Consider the following 20,809-nt stretch of genomic DNA (forward strand, 5'->3'; position numbering starts at 1 on the left):
TAAAAACTGAACTATTACGGCAATTCCCAGCCGCCCAGTGGCATTTCAAATTCAAATTCAGTTACTGGAGTTACTTAAGAGATACTGTAGATATAAGAAAGAGGAGGGCTACATTGCTGGCAAAAAAACTAAAACAAATAATTTTCTAAAAAGAAATTAAGTAAATTTCTATGCTTCTTAAGCCAACAATTTTCTTGGAAAAAAAACAACCAAATTTTGGGGTTAAACCTCAGAAATTTTCTGGGGGAAAAAATGGACTTTTCTGAGATTCAAAAGTTGAAAATGTTAAGACTTTTGCTACTTTGAAAATTTCTGAAAGTCAAAAATTTATGACTTTTGAAATTTCCATGTTTATTCCAGGTGATTTCTGAAATCAATCTAGAAATTTGAGTTTTTTCTAGCAAATTTCTGACTTTTCAATATAAGAAATTTCCAAATGTATTCCAGAAAATTTCCGAGATTGATCTCAAAATTTCTCCCTTTTTTCTAGAATACATGTTCAAGTTTTCAAACTTTTTTTTTGTGCAGAAAACTTAAGTTAAAAAGATTTAGGTTTTTTTGGTGGGAATTAGCTCCTTTTCTCCATCTGCAAGGATCCTAACGCGCCATCATAGATACAGTATCATCTTGTATTAATCAATTTAAAGTTTTGGCTTTAGACTTGGACTTAATTTACATATATGCTGAAATATTGCTTCAAATTAAGATTTCCTTAAAAAAAAATAACTACACGATAAGCTAACTATTTGTTTGGCTAACAGCTGATACTTCTTTACTTTCACAGCTTTATTACGATTAAGATCATTTTTATGATGAATGACCTACAGATAAATGTTGGTTTATAAAACTGGATAATCTGGAAAAATAATTATACCAAAATCTTCTTCAACCTTATCGCTGTAGGTAACCTGATGCTGCTAGCTAGCCTGCATTAGCTCTTAGCTCATGATTTTCTCTATATGAAATTAAAAGTTGTGACCAGTTACGTTTATACAGCAATTGATTTGATTTAGTTACTGATATAACGTAGAACCTGCAGTTAGTTCACAAACATGTAGCTTTCTGTGAAAAGCCAAGACCATAAAACAATCAGCAATATTTGTTTTAACTGTAGCTAGCTTTCTAAGAGCTAGCCAAGATACCCCTTTAGATCCTCAAATATATAGAATTAAATACATTTTTCACTGAAATCAAAAATTACAATTAATCTTTATATGACTTTTTATTAAATTGCAATAAAATACATACAATAAATGTAGATATTATAAAATATATTAATTTTGCCAACAACTACCTGTCTATAAAAAGAATGAAAGATGAAACAGTTAACATAGCAGAATTATTTTTGAATTTAGTTAATAAATACTGTAACTAGTATAAATATTAAATAATAAATTTGTATGTTATGTGAATGCTTATGGAAATTATTCTGACCAAACTTATTTTAGCTTTAGCATTATCTATGCTAAAGCTATCAGTTTACTACCTTAATAAAGCTAAGTAATTAGTGCATTAAAAAAAATAAAAGCAGTTTTTACAGAAGTAATGTTATTAATAAAAATTCTTCATGAATAAAACACACCTTGAATATACAGAAGAAATGTTGAAACGCTCTCGACTAACTGGTAACTGTTTACTTAGTCAGTTAAGTAATTTACTTATTTATTAATTTAAATTATTTTAAGTACAATTTTAGTTCACAAACATGGACAGTCTGTTCTGAAAAGTACAAAAGCTCAAAATAAATATGTCTGCCTTTTTTCTTCCTTTATAAATGTAAATAGACCAAAAGTAAGCTAATTCATTTTTGGTTATTTTTAATAACTTCTTTGAAGTTAAAGTCATCTAAATACTGTACAATTATCCTGAAATTCTAGCTGTTAGCTTTCTAACTAAAATGTTAGACGTAGAAAAATCTCAAGTTGTGCTTCTAACGTCAGAAATGTATCAGTGGTTGGGAAAACGTAAAATTTGTTAAATATGTTTTACATTTTAATGCTAAAACAATTTCTGTTCAACTGAATTCAACAGTAAACTAGAGGAGAGGATGAGGGCCAGTGAAAAAAACTGCTCATTTTTTTCTCAGAATTCTGACTTTAATCCCAAGACTTTGACTTAAAAAAATAAAAATAAAATATCAGAATTCTGACAAAAGTAAAAATTAAACAAATTTGGATTTCTCTGCCTTGAAAAAAAATTAGAATTTTGACTTTAACCTCAAAATTCTGACTCAGAACTCTGATTGTTTTCCTCAAGTTGTTGACTTTAATTCTGACTTAAATTTCTGAATTCTGACTTTTTTCTCAACAGTTTTGAATTTTTGCCTTAATTCTGACTTTAACCTCAGAATTTTGACTTTTTAAAATCAGTCAAAATTCTTCATATTTTGACTTTAACCTCAAATTTCTGACTTTAAACTCAGAATTCAGGTTTTTCTTTCAAAATTTTGGCTTCAGAATTCAGAATTTTTACAAATCAGAATTCAGAATTTGACTTTTAAAAAATTATAATTCTGATTTTTGATCCCAGAATAATACAGAATTCTGATTTAAAAAAAAATCAAAATCAAAATTCTTTTTTTTCTTTGGCACTAATCTTCTTCCATACTGAAACAGATAGATGGAATCCAGCCATCATTTCTTTGATTTGTTGAAATCTTTTCTGTTTTTCCTGGTCATTAATGTTGCTAAAACATTGTTTTCACTTGGCAGCTCCGTTTTCTTCACTCTGCACATTTTGAAGTCAGCAGCCAGTAAAGCCAACCTTTATTGACCTCTCACCTCGTTTGGTTTCGGGGTTTGGGTTCAGACCGTGTTATTCAGTCCATCAGAGACTGAAGCACCGTCACTAAACTGAACCCAACTGTCAGTCCGTACCAGGCGGATCTGGCCGCGGTGCCGCCACCTTGAGGCAGTAATGAGTAACTACAAGACGGGTTTGGCTCAGCTTGAGCGCGGACCGTTGTCGAGGCGATGCGTCGCAGCTTAAAGTCGTGCTTCATTGCAGAATATTTTTCTGGACCGTACGGGACGCTGAGCGTTTCTGTCAGAACCTTGTGACCCGGATACGACACCTGAGACCAAAATCAGAAAGAAAGAAAAAAATTAGAAACTCTGACTTCTTGTTCCTGCAGGGCAGATTTGATATGCAGGGATATAGTTACATTTACTCAAAAAACTGTCCTTTTAGGAGTATTTTTTCTATGCTTTACTTTTTACTTTTACTTCAGTAGTTTTATTATGAAGTATTTCTACTCTTACTTCAGTAAAGTTTCTGCCCCCGAATGAAAAACAAAAATGTTTTAACCAGAAGTTCAGCAGACAGACACACACCTGCAGTTTCTGTTAAAGCTTCATGAGTTGCTCATTGAAAGAAACTGATTTGGAACAAAATCTTTTGCCTGATTTTGTTAATTTTGTTACTAATCTGAGTTGTTTTAATTTTTGCCATTAAAATTAAAACATTTCTACATCATTTATTTTTTACAGCCATGCGTAACGTCATCCTGCGGTGAAACTCCGCTCTGCGTCGCCTGATTCTCTTCAGATGGAAACACGGCTAATTCACATCGTCTTTTAAGAATTTGCATTCCTTGTTTGAAAAGATTCGTTTTTTCCTTCTTGTGCTGCCAGACATAGTTTAAAACCTGAGATCTAGTAAGTGCAGGTATAATTTTAAAAATAGTAAAGTGTAATTATTATTTACCTTGAAGGTGTAGTTTCCAGGCAACAGCAGTCGGTAATATTCTCCATGCTGGTTGGTTCTGAACGGACACATATTCCTGCGACCCTTGACCTCCACCACCGCGTTCTGCACCGGCCTCCCCCAACCGTCAAACACTTGACCTTTCACCCCTAAAAGACAGACAGAGACCCATCAATCCTTTCAGCGCCTGGTGTTAGCTTCAGGCTAAAGCTAACACACGGGTTCTCACCCAGGTGGACCTGCTGGATGTAAGCTAGCAGAGCCTTTTTGTTCTCCATCCACAGGGCAGGAAGTTCTTTGGGTTCAGGAAACTTGCAGCAGGAAAGCTCCAGCGTCAGCTCCAAACACTGCGCCCAAACGTAGTTGTAGTCCTGCATCCCACCTGGGACCACACAGAAGCTCTTAAAGGGGCGGTGTTATGTGTTTTCCATTCATGACTAGCCATAGCTTCTGTATTTTGTTTTGTCTTTTAGTTTATTTTAGTTAGATCACGTTTATTGTTTACTCCTGGTGTTCTTTTTGCTTTTAGATTTTTGTTCGCATGCTTGTTTACGGCTCATTGCTGCTCTCTCTCACTCAGCCTGCCTGCTGCTCTCCCCTGACAGCTGCACCCAGTTTCTAATTAGCACCGGCCCATTCTTCTACAAATTAAGTGTCAAACTCTAGGCCCGGGGGCCAAATCTGGCCCACTGCAGCTCGTTATGTGGTCCCTTAGACTCCAGACATCAAATTACATCAATCAGTCAAATTCACGCATAATCAACAGATCCCTGTAGTTTTTCATGTGAATGCATAATTTAGAGTTTATAGCAAATTTTCTATAAAAATGGTCAAAAACATTGAGGTGGCAGTATTTCTTACTTTTACAACACTTCTGTCTCAGCTTTACTTGATGTCTGTGATCGATATGAGAAACAAAAAGACACGTTTAACATGAGTACAAAAATCTCAAATATTTATAAATTAGTACTACAAAGTCTGATTTTGATTGGAGAAACTAGAGAAACTGATCAATATGAAACTTTAACAAGAACTTATGGATTGCAGGAACAAATATTTATTAATATTTTAACAGTTTGTTATTGAGTTTCATCATTCTGGCACAACCGGCCCTTTAAGAACATTCAGAATCTTGATTTGACTTTCCTGACTTAAAAGAAATTTACTTCATGTTTTAACGTCTTGAAATTGGGCCTCTGTCTCTTTAAAACTCCTGCAGATATGCAGCTCCGCCTCCAGGAAGTCGTCCCAACATGGCTCCTCTTTAACCCTTTAAAGTTTTTACCAGCGCTGCTCTGAGCAGCAGCTCCTCTAATGAGCTCAGCAGCTGTTTGCTAATTGCTGCCGGCTAGTCTGAAGGAGCCGAGTGGAGGCAGAGCTGTGAGTCGAAGGCGGAGCTAGGTCCACCCAAGTGTTTTGAACAACTGAATGGTTGCCAAGGAGAGTAAAGATTTTTTTTTCAAACAAGCCTAAATAAAGAAATAACATTATAACATAATATAAAGATTTTAAAAATACTGTAGTTCAGTTTTTACAGTTTTCGTGCTCACCTTCCAGCTTGTACCAGTTGTAGCCATTAGTGATGCCGTCCTGGAAAGGTCCGCTGTCGACGCAGATGTTCCCCTTGTGCATGGAGGCGTGGTTGTATGAGTAAGCCTTCGCTAGGTGGACGAACACGTCGTCATCAGGCGCGATGCTGGGCGAGACCGTCCAAACAGAACCTGCAAAACCAGCCGGGAAACTGAAACCATTTCTAAAACCAATTAACACACCTTAAAGAAAAAGATCCAGACATAAATGGCTCCATTAGAACCAGTAGCAGAATTTAGCAACAAGAGGTTTCTGGGTTTGTTTCTACCTTGGTCGCTGTTGTCGTAAGGATAACTGGCCACCATGGCGCCTCCATGAAGGTTGGCGGAGAGAACAAAAGTTTCGCTTCGCAGCCAGCCAATCACAGCTCTGACCTGGATCACATGACCGAAAAATCGGCTGAACAAAACACTGTCGCACCTTAAATACTGCTGATACAGACAGACCTGTCACAATAACATTTTGCCGGGTGATAAATTATCTCAGAATTTATCGTGATAAACAATAATATTGACCATTTTCAAGTATTAAAATGGTAATAATTCAAGAACACATTCTTCAAGATCAATAAACTATAAATACTAATGATTATTTAACACTGGAACTGGAAGACTTTTTAAATACCCAAAATAAATAAAGCAACAGAAACAACAAACAAAATGAATTGTATAGTTTCTATAAACAAAACTGTCCTTCAAAATAAGGGCCTAGTTGAGACCAAATCACCAAACTGAAGAATTTATCATCCAGTTTTTGGAAAAATGATAAATCCTGCAATTGGAAATTATTGAGCTAGTTTTAATTTATCATGCGATTAATTGATTTATTGCTTATTAAATATGGATTAATCTACAGAAGAGCTCTACTATAGGATTTTAGGAAGGCAGTTTAAATAAAATACTTGTGTTGTTTTCAGCAGAGCTGGTTTGGATTTATTTGCTCATTTTTATATCAGGATGTGGTTTTTGCTCAGCTGCAGGGGAGGAAAGGAGCAAAATAAACTTCATTTTCCTTCTTTAGTGGCAGGTTCAGACAGAAACTCCAACATTTCAATGCCTGCCAGCATTTATCTGGCTGCTGCAGAAAAACATGATCGAACACAGATAAGTCAGGATGGCGCTATTTTGATTCATGTTAGTTTAAAATTGGTTGCAATATTTCTCAGAAACTGGATTGATCAGTCAAAGAAGTTGGTAGCTAGCCTGTGGGTATCTTAAAGCTACACAGGTATTTTAATGTTTAATAAATATCCACCATGACAGTCATAACTCATAAACCTGGTCGTGCCCCAAGGCACAGTACTGGAGCTTCTTCTGTTTGCAATATAAACCACCTCAGTGGATCATATTGTCTGATCACCTGGATCTGTTACAATGCTAAGCTAATGAAACCCAGCTCTCTCTGCCAAGCCCAGAATTTAACCTCTCTAAAACTGAACTGCTCGTCCTCCCAGCCAAACCAAAATACCTGCATCCAAACCGAATCCTTATTTCTTACTAAATAAAAGTTAGTAGAAACTCATGTGTCATGATCAACAACCAGCTAACCGTTATAAGGTAAAGGTAGCTAATAGTACTTTCAGCTACAGAGCCACTTTGTTTGTTAGCTAACAGTTTTTACAGCCACTTTGAAGGGTAGCTAACAGTTAGCTGCCTTATAGCTACATGCTTTACCAACTTTGAAGAGCAGTTAACAGTCCTTATAGCCATCTAATACGGTACCTAACGGTGTCATAAAACAACCCTGAAGGGAAGCTAATAGTTAGCCACCTGACAGCTATATATTTGAGGGATAGCTAACAGTTCTTATAACAGTCTTGAGGAGTAGCTAATAATGCTAACAGCCACTGTGAGGGTAGCTAACAGTTCTTTTAATCTATAAAGTGCTTTGTTTCAGCTTTAACTCTCCTAGTCTGACCTCTACCTCCATTATCAACTGACACCTTAAATATAAACGGTTTAGCCAACTGGCTGCAATATGTTCCTACAAAATAAGACAAGTTCTCCAGGAAACAATCACATAACTTGTTCTCACCGATTCCTTTAACATTTAAACAAATGAAGGGCTTTTTTCAGCGTTAAATCCTCAGTTAGCTTTTTCTTTCTGTTGTCTTGCAAAACGATGAGGTGAAGATTTCAAATGTGAAAATTACATTGAACTCCTACCAGAAATCATTTGAATCCCCTTTTAAACCTAAATTATTTAATTATAGATCTCGAAACAAGTACATCTGATTGTCAAAGTGTGTAATATTAACACTGTAAAAAAACGTAAAAACAGGCTATATTCATTAAATAAAAGCTCATAAACTCCCTAACAAAAACCAACCTCAGCTTCCCTCTGCTCCTCTTTCAGCTCCTGCTGCTTTCGCAGACCAGCGAAAGCGTCAGGAAATCCCCGATTCAGATCGACGCCGTTATGGTTTAGCCTGAAGCGGACAGAGATCGATCAGGATCAGGGAAACGTCAAGAAATCAGAAATGTTTGAGTCAGAGAGAACAGAGAGGGTGGGAACCCCAACTGGAACAAAGTCGCTAAAGTAAAACAGTGAGGATTTTCCTGGAAGAAAACCAGTTAGAGGAAAGGTGTCCAAATTGTGGTGCGTGGGCCATTCGTGGCCCTCAAAGTGACTTTGTGTGGCCCAAGACCAAAATGCTCAAAATTGGTTTTGCATCTGAAAGTTGAGAGCTTTAAAATATTTATAAATGAAAATAATCTTACAAAAAAATGTTTACTGTCTGTATTATTTCTTTTAAAATAATATGGCACCTAACACACAAAGTACTCATATTTTATCACGTTATTCAGTTTCAAAGTAAAACCACAAATATTCTGTGACATTTTAAATATCAAAATAAATAAACAAACAACAAATAAAATGAATTATAAACAAAATGTCTTTCAAAGATATTTGAGACCAGAGCAGCAGACGAAAGAGAGAAAAGAGGAAAACAATAAATTGTGTGATTGAAAATTATTTAGCTCTTTTTAATTTATCATGTGATTAACTGCTTATTACAACAAGCCTAATGAGAAAGACTAAAATCAAAAACATGCCACACCTTTCAGAATTAAATCTGTAAAAAGTTTGAAGTTTAAACAAAAAAATAACAAAAATAAATAAATAAACCAAAATTAAAAATCTGAACCCAATGGAAGATAAAACATCGAGTTTGAAGAAATTGGTGCAGAACTAAGAACAAGTCAAGTTTCTGCCTCGTTCTGTTTAAAGCAAGAGGAAAATGTACTTTTAAGGTTTGGAGCGGCGGGACCCGACAGACCACACACTCCGTTTCACCGAGGCGAGTCGGCTTAACGAGGCCGTAAAACACACATGATGGACGCTTAGAGGCTTTAACCATCTGTCTACAGTCTGACCGACGTCCATCGCTTTGTGTGGTTTCCTGGTAATCAGAGTTTGGGGCGTTGGAGCAAAACTGTTTAATTTTTGCACAATAAACATCTGATGCCACGAAATGTTCAACTGGATCATTAGCTGCCTGTTAAAACAAATTCTTCCTATTTTGATTTTCCATTAAGATCTTAAAATGTCTTAAAACATTTGAGGAAAGTGGAAACAAAAGGAAGTGATCTCCAGCTTTAATGGAAAAAACATCCCTGTTCTAACAAAAGTACATTTTAGCTTTGCTGCCATAAAATGCCTCATTTATGTACGTTTTAAATACATTTCTGTTTTCAAACATTTACAGAATGAATAAAAAAGATGAAATATCAGAATATTTATTGTAAAAATGATCAAAACAAAAAACCTGAACATATTCAGACATGAAATCTCCAGTAATACAAAACTTTTACACTTTTCACAAAGTAAAAATTAACTTTCAAGGCAAGATTTCTGATTTAACTTCAGACAGTGAGAAATTTAAAAATCTGTCTTTTTATTAAGTGAATGTAAATACCTGGTTTCAACTGTAAATAATATTTTCCAAATTTAGACTTTTAACCAAACATTAAATTGCCCTTTATTACCAAACTGTTCAGCATGAATTTCAATAACTTTCAAGCACTTTAAACAGAATTCAAGTACTTTCCAAACCCTGAAAACACCTAACTTCAATGACTTTCAAGGATTCCAAGCACCGTACAAACCCTGGTGACAGTACATAACTGCTTCCATTCACAAAAAATACAATTTCAGAAACGTGTAAGAAGAATTTAAAAAGCATGCCGCACTTTTCAGATGGTTACTAATGAAAAAAGTGAAGATCAAAACTCGTTCTTCTTCCAGTTTTACTATAATCACCATTTTCTGTCTGTCTGTGAGATAAAATACCAAGAAAACAAACTCGTTTTGTTTACCTTCCCTGGCTTAACAGGCAGTTTGTGTCGGCCACGTCGAAGCCGTCCGGGTTCAGGGTCGGCAGGATGTGGATGCGCGTGCTGTTCAGCAGCTGCAGCGACCAGGTCTCGTTGTCACGGTAACCGCGGACCAGCTCAGCGATCAGCTGGAGGAGGAGAACGCGACCCAGAACCTGAACAAAACAAAAAAACAAACACAGACGGCTGGTTAGTTTGTGTTTAACTCGGAGGGCTTTGTGTATAACAAACAGGCTCAGGAAATGACTAGTGGACTGTTTCCATGGCGATTCCCGCCTTTTTACAGCCGGTCTTCGTGGCGAGGCCGACAGAAACTACAGGCTGCGACTAAAAGCTGCTGGATCCAGGAGAGGCAGAACCTTCTGGGGCCCAGAGATACGATTCTGACGTCATTACAGAATTTCCTCCTGTGATCTGGAAAGTTACCGGGCCAAAAAACATTTACAATCCTTTTCTCAAAATTCAGAGAAAAAATTCAGAAGTTTGATTTTTCTCACTTTTTTCTAAGAATTTTGACTCTAAACTCAGAATCATTTTTTTCAGAATGAGACCAGAAGTCCAGATTTTGAAAAGTCAGAAAAAGTCAAAATTCTGACATTTTCTCTGAATTCTGAGGAATAAAAATCTGAATTTCAATTTTTTCTTACAGTTCTGAATTCTTCAAAAACAATTTCTCAGAATTTTGACTTTTAGCTCGGAGTTCAGATTTTTCTCAGAATGGGACCCCGAGTCAAAATCCTGAGAAAAAATGTCTGAATTCTCAGACAGAATTCAAATTTTATTTTATTTTTTCTCAGAATCTTGAGTTTTGGTTTTTTACATTTTTCTAATAACTATGTTTTTTTTCTGAATTCTTTTTTAGAGGCCCTTATCGTCTTCTGTAAAAGGGAGCCTTTGTTTCAAGATCTAATAAAAGAATAAAAAATCAGAGCTGAAGTTTTCTGGGAGTGAATTTAGGGTTTGTCACTGTGAACTCTGAACTGTTTAATGTTTTTGTTTTCAATTCTAGACAAAAAAATTGACGAGAAACGGATAAAAAAAACAAAAAAACATCCATAATAATAAATATGGTTCAATGTATCATGAAAAGAGAAACTGCAGCAGAGTTGTCTTGTTTTGTTTGTTTTGGCGTTGAAGTGATGCGAGTCGGAGAGGTGGAAACCCGATCCAGTGGCGGGTCACAGGTAGGCGGCTCTTCCTCTGGAAGGAAGGGGATCATTGGACGGTGGGGATTGGGAGAAAAAGGAAACTCTGTGAACGACTGCGAGTTTCAGGAAGCAGAAAAGGAGAACGGTGGGAAAGGTGAGAAGGTGTAAATGATCAGAGTCTTTAGAAACAAGTCAGGACGAGTCCCTGCCTCCAGCCATCGTTCTTCTCTCCTTTGTCATCCACCTAAACGCCTTCCTGTCACAGTCAAACACACCCTGCTGGAATAATTACAGAGTTCGGCTGCGGCCCGAATAGAAACTGTTCTGTTTGCTATTGTGAGCATCGAAAGGCTGAGATCTCAATCTTCTGTGCCACAAAGCGCCATTGTTCCCAAGCAGACATCAGCGATGCTCCTTTTCCTGCCATGTTCCTTTATCTGATGTTTATTTAGTCTCAGCATTAAGAAAACAAAACTGGATAAATACTAAGTGTTTGAATTGCTGCACTGAATGTCCATCCGAGGAAACGTTTAAAGCTACAAGACTGGGTTAAACTAGTGGAAAATTGTTTCATTTTTAAAGTGAGAAAATGGAAATTTTCTAAGCTTTTGTCCCCAGATTGCTCCACAAAGTTATTTTTGCCTCCAAACAGGTAGAATCCGGTTACCACCAAGCTAGCTGCAGAAAGGTTTGATATCCAGGATGGCAGCACATATGATGGAGCATTTGCCACTAGCTAAAAAGTTAGCTGCACTAGCCTAAAGCACAAATCATGAACATTAGCTCTGCTACCGCTAAAACACAACAACAACATTGATATTTAGAGGAAGCTAATGCTAAAACGTATACAACACACTGTTTAACTAAGCTAATGCTGAAGAGTTACACCAACACAGTATTTAACTAAGCTAATGCTAAAGCACTGCACCAACACAGTATTTAACTAAGCTAATGCTGAAGAGTTACACCAACACAGTATTTAACTAAGCTAATGCTAAAGCACTGCACCAACACAGTATTTAACTAAGCTAATGCTGAAGAGTTACACCAACATTAGTATTTAGTGAAAGCTAAGGCTAAAGCGCTAACTTCAATTCAAATTATATCTCCCCTGGGAAAACTATAATCCCCAAACATCAATTTATTTTTATGGATTTAAGACTTTTTAAGGCCATAATTTTAGATTCATGAATTTAAGACATTTTAAGGATGTTTGAAAGTTTACAAAACATCCCAGTAATCTGGAAAAATTAATTTAGGGAAGGCTGAGTGTGCTAAACGTTTTCAAAGTTAGCAAAAGTGCTAAGTGAAAAACTAGCTATGCTATTAGCGGATTAGCGGAAGCGTGTCCGCTGCCCTCCTGTGGTTTCCAACAGCAGAAATCTGCCTTTCAGTGCGGCTGTGAACTAAAGGAGCTGAAATGATTTTAATAGAGGGATTTAAGTAAAGACCTGGATTAATGACTGAGCCTCAGAGATCATCTCAGCTGCAGGTTTCTTAATTTAGCTCCAGTATTGTTGAGTGTTTGGGCCACATCTACTCCTCATCAGTCATCAGACGTTTCTGGTCAGTTTAGATAAGATGATGAGTTTTGTTTATCTTGCTGTGCATTAGCAGAAGGGTTCGGCTTTTCAGCGAAGTAAAGGTGGAACGTGTTAAAACCGTCTTCAGAAAGACGAAGCCTGAGGGAAGTTTTCTGCTAGATTTAACAGGAAGGACAGGAAATCTCCTCCTTTTTCCAAAAGAAACAACAATTCTCAGTTAAAGCAGCTTAATCAAAATAATAAACACACATTAAGGTGGAGAGGTTGTTGTTTTTATGCTGATTTTCCTGTTGGTCCATTGTTTTTATTGCAAATCATTAGCTAATGCAGCTAATGTTGTTGAGCTGCAGAATTTGGTTTATTCTTTAAATCTAATTCCTCCAACCGTTTGCAGAGACAGAGGCTTGATTGAGTTTCATGTTTCTGTAAGAACGCAGCTGTTTAGATCAACTTCACTGTAAGAACAGAGCAAGAATTCATTTACTGTATCAGCGCTGAAAACGGAGGACAGAATAAAGTGTGTCTATGCAGCTGCTGATGATTGTATAGTTATCTTAAAAGTAAAATATAAAAATTAAAAAAATAAAATATGAGGAAAAACAACTTAAAAAATGCATGTACAAGGAAAAGCAAAAGTAAAAAAATACATACATACATATATATACTGTATGTATATAATTTTGACAACAAAAACAAAATATATCTATATTTTTTGATGAAAATGTGTGAATAAGGGAAATAATTTTTTTTGGACCAAAATGCACATGTAAAAGAAAATCCATATTTCTGCTTTTATTTTTAAATATGGGCTGCACAGTGGCGCAGTTGGTAGAGCTGTTGCCAAGATCAAGGGTTCGATTCCCGGCCCGGGGTCTTTCTGCACGGAGTCTGCATGTTCTCCCGGTGCATGGTGGGTTCTCTCTGGGTTCTCCTGCTTCCTCCCACAGTCCAAAAACATGACTGTCAGGTTAATTGGTCTCTCTAAATTAAAGGTGTGTGTGTGTGTGGTTGTGTGTCCTGTCTGTCTCTGTGTTGCCGTGCGACAGACTGACCTGTCCAGGTGACCCCGCCTCTTGCCTGGAACGTTAGCTCCTGACTCCACTAGAGACAAGGGTGTTAGAAAATGGATGGATGGATTTTTAAATATGTCATCTTTGGTCTTCCGTATAAAATGGCTGCTTTGACGGTAAAAGTTGATCCGGTTTGGAGGCGCTCACGCTGATGATAATAAAATAATCAATGATTCTGATCAGCAGAACCTGATCTACTAGAATAAATGAGGTCTCCTGAAACCAAACGCCACTGAAGGCAACATGAGCCGGCGCTCCTGCGACGTGTGTGTGTCAGTGTGTGTGTTTCAGTATGTGTGTGTCAAGTGTGTGTGTGTCAGTGTGTGTGTGTCAGTGTGTGTGTGCATACCGATCGAGAAGAAAGGAAGTCTTTTTCCGGACATTTCCTCTGAAGCGACACACTCCACTGGTTCTGTTAACCGACCCTGTGTGTGTGTGTGTGTGTGTGTGTGGGGGTGTGGGTGTGTGTGTGTGTGTGTGTGTGTGTGTGTGGGGGTGTGTGTGTGTGTCTGTGTGTGTGTGTGTGAGAAAGGCCGCTGTGTGTCCAGGCGTGACTCGTCTCTTTAAGGACGTTCCCATTGACTCGCACGCATTAGCGGCGCCGACGCAGAGCCACGGTTACCGCGGTTACGAATTGCTAATCGGCAGCGCCGGAGCTTTTCTGTTAAACTGTTTCTTCACTGTTTGAACAGGAAGCGGTTTAAAAACGCAGGACGAATGTGCGCCGATCTGTTTTAAGCTGAATTTATCCGTAAGACGCCGGACTTGCATCAGATCGTCTGCTTTGCCACAACGATGAAGAAACTCGTTAAAAAACAAATAAATCCACCCTGTTGACCCTGAAGGCAGCACCGCATGCTTTACGTCTACAGACTGAAATATTTCATCAGTCTTCTTCGCTAAATGACTGAAACCAGATCAGACGGAGAACATCTGTAAAAACCCGCATGTTTGTCAGGGCTTTGACTAGGCCACTCTAACACATCTCTGGCTGCATGTTCAGGGTGGTGAGGACGCTAGGAGGTTTGCTGACCTGAATCCATCATCCTGTCGTCTGTGAACAGCTTCCCCACAGCATGATGCTGCCACCGCCACATTCATTAAAATTATGACTTTATCCTGCTAATATTACAACTTTATTCTTGTAATTTAACAAATGAAAATCTTAACCCGGCTCTAATTACTCCATCACAGAGTTAACCAAATAAATAGAAGCTGTAAAATAGTTTCAACCAAGATGGCCGCCCTGAGCGCAGTGACATCACTGAGCTTTGAAATACAAAAATCCTGATGAATTAAATCTTGAAAAACCAAAATCTTGATAAATCTAAAAACCAGAAGCATTTTGGTTTTTATCTGAGGAAACTTCTCGCTCATTTCTCTACAGCAGGAGCAGAAACCAAACGAGGAAGAGGGTAAATAAACGTCTTTTCTCTGGTTGGCTGCTTCCTGCTGAATGAACCGATGTCTGTGTTTAGCTGTTTCATGTTGACTCAGCCGCTGTCCGGTCTCATCGCGTTACAAAGCGCGCCGCCCTGCCGCCCGTTGTCCCGACACAAAGCGGCTCACGGACCGAGTCGGACTCTGAAAGCCTTTTGTGGGTCTGTTCAGAACCGCTTCCTGCTAGCAGGGTCGGTTCTGATGGACGTGTTTGTTCTCCCACCTCGTTTCCATGCATGTTGGCCACATATTTGAACTCCGGGACGCCGACGGCGTGGCGGCGAGGGCGAACACCCAGAGCCAACACCCACAGCTGCTGACCTGCAGAGACAGGGAGAGAGAGAGAGAGAGAGAGAGAGGGAGAGAGAGAGAGGGCGAGAGAGAGAGAGGGCGAGAGAGAGGGAGGGAGAGAGAGGGAGAGAGAGAGAGGGAGGGAGAGAGAGAGGGAGGGAGAGAGAGAGGAGGGAGAGAGAGAGAGAGGGCAAGAGAGAGAGAGAGGGAGAGAGAGAGAGAGAGGAAGAGAGAGAGAGGGAGAGAGAGAGAGGGAGAGAGAGAGAGAGAGGAAGAGAGAGAGAGAGGGAGAGAGAGAGAGAGAGGGAGAGATGTTTCAGTCATTGAGACAATCAGACTTTATACAGAACCAAAACTGATTAGATTGGATGGATGGACGGTTGGATGGATGGTTGGATGGTTGGACGGTTGGATGGACGGTTGGATGGATGGTTGGATGGATGGTTGGATGGATGGATGGTTGGATGGATGGTTGGATGGATGGTTGGATGGTTGGATGGTTGGATGGTTGGATGGATGGTTGGATGGATGGTTGGATGGATGGTTGGATGGTTGGATGGTTGGATGGACGGTTGGATGGATGGTTGGATGGATGGATGGTTGGATGGATGGTTGGATGGATGGTTGGATGGATGGATCATTAATTCCATTTTCTCATAGTAAAACATTCTGAATAGTAATTCTGTTTTGTGCCTAAAGAACAAACTTAGAAACCAAAACCTTCAACATTTATAGATTATAGATTATTAGAAAATCTGTCTCATTTTGGTGTTTATAGATTAGAGATTAATAGCGAAGATTTTCTTGTATTGATTTTACAGATTGCACCTTTAACTATAAAGTGAATCGAGGCTCGCTCCGATTCAGTCACTAAATATGACTGAATCGGAGCGAGCCTCGACCAGCCTGCAGCTCCCTGGGAGAGGCGAGTCACCGCCGGACCGACCCGGACCGACCCGGACCGACCCGGACCGACCCCCGCTGACCCAGACTGACGAGGTGAGAACAGAAAGAAGGAGGCGTTTTGGAAGGAGGCCAGTTGGCGTCCTGGATTAGCTCAGATTAGCTGCGTGTGTCGGTCTGCGGGTGATTAAAGCTTCCCGTCATTCGATGGCGGCAGCAGACGCCCGGCCGCCGTCCAGGTTGCTACGGTTACAGACACCTGATGCTGCGCGGGTCATCGATCAGAGCCGTCTGTCCCTCTGCATGTGGAAACAAAATGACTTCCGATTTGAAACATTTTCTGCTTGGATTAACTTGGAAATGCAACCAAAAGTTTTTCTAATGCATGTTGACTTTTTACTTTCCTTCCATTTTTTGTTGATTTTTCACATAAAATTCAGATAAAATAATTTTTTACAGCAACTGTGCACAAATTCAAACTCTATAAATACCTTATAAAAAGTATTGTAACCAGGTTACAACAGTTTTATTTTGTTGTGACATTTTGTTTGTCTCCTTCAGTTTTTTGAGTGTATTTGCAAGCTTTAATTATTAAATAGTTTTTAATAGTTGTAGCAGTAGTTCTAGTTTTTACACACTTTGGTTACATTTTATGTGCAGAATTCAAACAGGTCAAAGTAATATGATCACTGATCGGTAATGAATACTCAATAAAAGACATTTTTAAAAAAAACAATCGAATTATTGTTGAACAACCAACTGACTGATATTTTCCTCCATTTTTTCCAGACGAGTAATTTGCCGACAGCTGATGTGTGTTGGGAAAAAATCTATTTCACATCAGTTCAAAAGGCCAATAGTTTCAAACCCAGAAAACAAACTTCAGGACGTTTTAGTTAGTTTTATAAATGTGCTCAGATGCTGCAAAAATAGCAGCATCTGAGCTGAAAATCTTAGTTAGTTAGATCATTAGCTAACTAATGATCAGTTAGCTACTGATCATTAGCTAATTTCAAGTCCTGCTTTACTGGTGATCTGTCAGAAAGTTGGTGTGTTGGTCAACTTTTTAAACAATTTTTAACCTGAACACATTGAGTTCTGCAGCACATCTACATGTTAAGGATGCCATAGTCAAGCTAGCATAACAAGCTCCGTTATCTAGCTATCATACTGTTGACAATTAGTAGCAAAGCACTTTATACCTTTTAAGTTAGGCGTGTTATGTAGATAACTTCACAGCTAAAACCGGGGGTAGTAATCGTTAGCTAGCAGTTTTCTGCCCTCCAGGAGGGATCTGTAGCTGCGACTGTTAGCTCAGAAGCTAATCTTCGTCTATTCACTGTTCAGTGTTTGTGCATAATTTTCCAAATCATTTGTGCTTTATTTTTCACAGAGTTTATCTGAAATTGGTTTGGAAGCTAGGTGCAATGCTAGCTATTAGCAAGCGTTTAGAAAAGCAGCCAATCCAGGAGCACCATACACTTTCCTTGCTGCTAATTAGCTAAACTGCTAAGAGAAAAGCCAGCTGTAGCTGTTAGCTTCTGCTCTAGCGCTAAGGCGGTTTCCATAATGGATATTGAGCTGTATTTACTGTTTTAATTCTTAAAATCAGAAGTTATTGGCGTTTTTAGAAGAAGTCTCGAGTATTTGTGGATTTTCGCTGCTGTGTGTCCTGCTGCCGTTACCTTTCACCGACTTGCCGATGCTGTACAGGTGTGTGATGTCGGGGTTGTCGGCGCTGACCTGGAGCAGGTACTGCTCGATTTCTCTGTTGTCATGGTAACGAAACTCCAACATCAGGGTGGGGACGAGAAGCGAGAGGAGGAGGAAGAGGGATGAAGACATCCCTGCAGCGTCACCTGGAAGGTAAAAACAGAGCAGCTGTTTAGATTTGATTTTATACTTAAGTTTTTCTGTTTTTATTCTCTTTTTATGTTATTTGGTTTCAATAAACTGTCAATAATTTTAATTGTTGCTAAATTTCTATGATTTCTAAGAATAAGATTTTGTTTTACAAAGTTATATTTTTTAAATGGAAAACTGAAGCTAAAACAGGAAGTGCTCCTCGTCTGTCAGCCATTTTCCTTTTATTTTAATATTATAGTAGGCAGAGCCACAACTGTCCGGTGATTATGATCATTATTTTATACTATTTTAATTTAAGAAGAAGAATTATTATCACAAGCAGTATTTCATTTTATTTTCCTTCAGGATCAATAAAGTATTTTTTAATTGAATTTGAAATAGGAAAGAATTTCAAGGACTAAAATGGTAAAATTTGACTAAATTAAAAACTGTGCAACTTTCATTTATTATGCCACAAATCTGAGTCCCTTTTTCAGTGGGAAAACTTTAAAAATACATATTTTCCAACTATAGCAGGATTTTACATTAAATCTTTGTCCATGTTTAATCATTTATTTTTAATATTTTTATTGCAAACTGGTACAATAAAATGAAAACTAAGTAAAGTTCATCAACTTTAATTAAAAATGTCACTTTTTGGTGCCCCTACTGGTCAAATCTTAGTCACTTTATTATTTATAAAAACATCGATGGTTTTTAATTTGTGGTTATTTCCTGAGATTGTGATAAAAAAGTTCAGCTTTTGGTCTCCATCATTCTGACTGGAGATAAACAAGATGGCTCCTCCACCTAATCACAGGCTGGGACGCTAAATGCTAAATGCTACTTTTAAGAGATGTAAACATTAATTAACTTTAAAAGCAGAATCGTCTGAAACTGGAAATAATCTGCCAGAAGTTCCTGGTAACTTATTACAACCAGCAGGTCAAAGTTCAACCTGTTTGTGTTCTAACTGAACCCCTCAGGCTCCGTCTCCTGATTGGTTGAAAAACTTCCTCTTTCTGTTAAGATTCACAAAAAATATTAACTTTTTCTGCAGCAGCTTTAATCATAATCAGAACACAGTCTTAAAATCTCCTGGGAACAAAGTTCTTAGCTTCACTCACAGAGACGAATTGGAAAAATAAATACATTTTTAGAGACATTAAATGTTTATTTTTATATCAATAACTAAACAGAAGAAGTCTTGATTTTTAGGGTGTTGGATTTTCTTTTTTTTAAAAAAGAGGCAAATTTCGATTAAACACCAAAGATGGCACTTAAAAAAAGAAAAAAATCCTTATTAATAAAGAATATATAGGTTTTATTTACCTATCAATAAATAAACTTTTCAGATGCATTAAATGTTTCTTTTAATTTAATATAGATTAACAGAAGTTGTGACTTTTAGGCTTTTTTAAATAGTTCTAAAGTTTTTTTTAATAAAATGCAGAAGATATCACTCTAAAAAAGAAAATTATATTTATTATTAGTAAAAAAAATACATGGGCTATTTTCAGCTATTATTAAATAAATAAGTAAATACTTAGATGCTTTAAATGGTCTTGAGTTAGTTTCTGTGGTTAATCTGACAAATTAGTGACAAATTACTCAAAATTTTAAGTAAAATAATAAATGTCACCCAGCAAAATTCAGTTGATTAAAAAAGAAAAATGAATAAACTATATATTATTTAAAAGTGACAGAACTGAATTAAATAATAGTTCCTTTAGTTTGAAATAAATGAAGGCAGCTCAAATAACAAAATTATAAATAATAATTTTACATAACATGACAATGATTTGCTGATGGTAAAAACCCTCAAAGAATAATAAATAAACGTTACAATAAATAACGTTTTATTTTCAGCTGTTTAGTTAAACTGAGTGATTTTGGTAAAACTGTAGGTTTCAGTTGAAGCTCGTGGTTTCCATGACATCTTTAAACGGTCAAATAAAAACTTCACGTCTCAAAGAAAAACACATGAAAAGAAATAACTAAAAAATAACAAATAAACCACCGAAATGTCAGAGAAAAACAGGCGACATGAGGCAAATGAGCGGCGCTGCCGGAGTTTCTGTCGCCACAAGCCCGTTTCCAGAACCGGGCAGAGAGTTCTGGCAACAGAACCAGAACCGGAACCGGAGTCTTACCTGTCCGCCTGCGGCCGTTTCCCCGCTGGGCTCAGCGACACACCGACACCGGCAGACTGACGTGGAGCCGCATCTGCAAGAGAGCGTTACTCATTCATCACCGGCACCTCCCTGACTCATCCGGAAGGGGCGGAGCTTAGCCGTCTAACAGGTTCATATGAATGAAACAGAGCGCCGATTCATCCCGGTTTAATATATTCAGCTTTTTACCTCATTCACATTCTAGTTTCACTGGCAGAAGATGTAAAATTACTCAAAATAATTATTTCACTAGATTAAAGTGGACAACAAGCACTGCCGATCTAAAACAGATACAGTCTCAGTTTCTGCTCATTACTGCCCCAATACCCAGAAAATAACTAACTTTTCTTCTTTAGAAAGTGAAAACTAAAGAATTAAAAGACTTTAGTAATTTTGGTGACCTTTAAGGAATGCTCCGTGTAGGGACACAGTTTTAGATTGAAACCCTCAGGGAATATCCTCTAAACCAGGGGTCACCAACCTTTTTGAAACTGAGAGCTACTTCATGGGTACTGAGTCATACAAAGGGCACCAGTTTGACACGCTCTTCTGAAATAACAAATTTACTCAGTTTGCCTTTAGTTATACATTATCAATAATGATTAATGATACTCATCTATGAGAAGACACTGATCATGTTAATGGTTTCTCCCAATAATTAGCAATGAAAACAAGGTGGGAAACAGATATCAATATTCAGCACTTTATCTCTTTTAATCTCAGTAATTGTCACATTTTTAGATAATCACTTACATCACTACA

At 37.7% G+C, this 20,809-nt stretch overlaps 1 protein-coding gene across 2 annotated transcripts; it reads right to left on the minus strand.

Annotated features, from left to right (window-relative positions):
* Positions 1–1,203: 1,203 nt before the first annotated feature.
* cpm (carboxypeptidase M) lies at positions 1,204–20,149 on the minus strand. 2 transcript variants are annotated; one of them, XM_032589880.1, is made up of 10 exons: positions 20,027–20,149; positions 17,714–17,887; positions 15,058–15,155; positions 9,615–9,787; positions 7,624–7,723; positions 5,564–5,669; positions 5,256–5,426; positions 3,935–4,087; positions 3,706–3,854; positions 1,204–3,073 (listed from the first exon to the last, which is right to left on the minus strand). In XM_032589880.1, exons 2-10 carry the CDS (start codon positions 17,871–17,873, stop codon positions 2,819–2,821), a joined length of 1,365 nt encoding a protein of 454 aa, XP_032445771.1. In that variant the 5' UTR covers positions 17,874–17,887; positions 20,027–20,149; the 3' UTR covers positions 1,204–2,818. The 2 variants fall into 2 exon arrangements, with proteins under 2 accessions (XP_032445771.1, XP_032445772.1); XM_032589881.1 differs by lacking the exon at positions 3,935–4,087.
* Positions 20,150–20,809: the final 660 nt, after the last annotated feature.

Source organism: Xiphophorus hellerii, chromosome 17, assembly GCF_003331165.1.
Source record: "Xiphophorus hellerii strain 12219 chromosome 17, Xiphophorus_hellerii-4.1, whole genome shotgun sequence".
Classification (NCBI taxonomy): domain Eukaryota; kingdom Metazoa; phylum Chordata; class Actinopteri; order Cyprinodontiformes; family Poeciliidae; genus Xiphophorus; species Xiphophorus hellerii.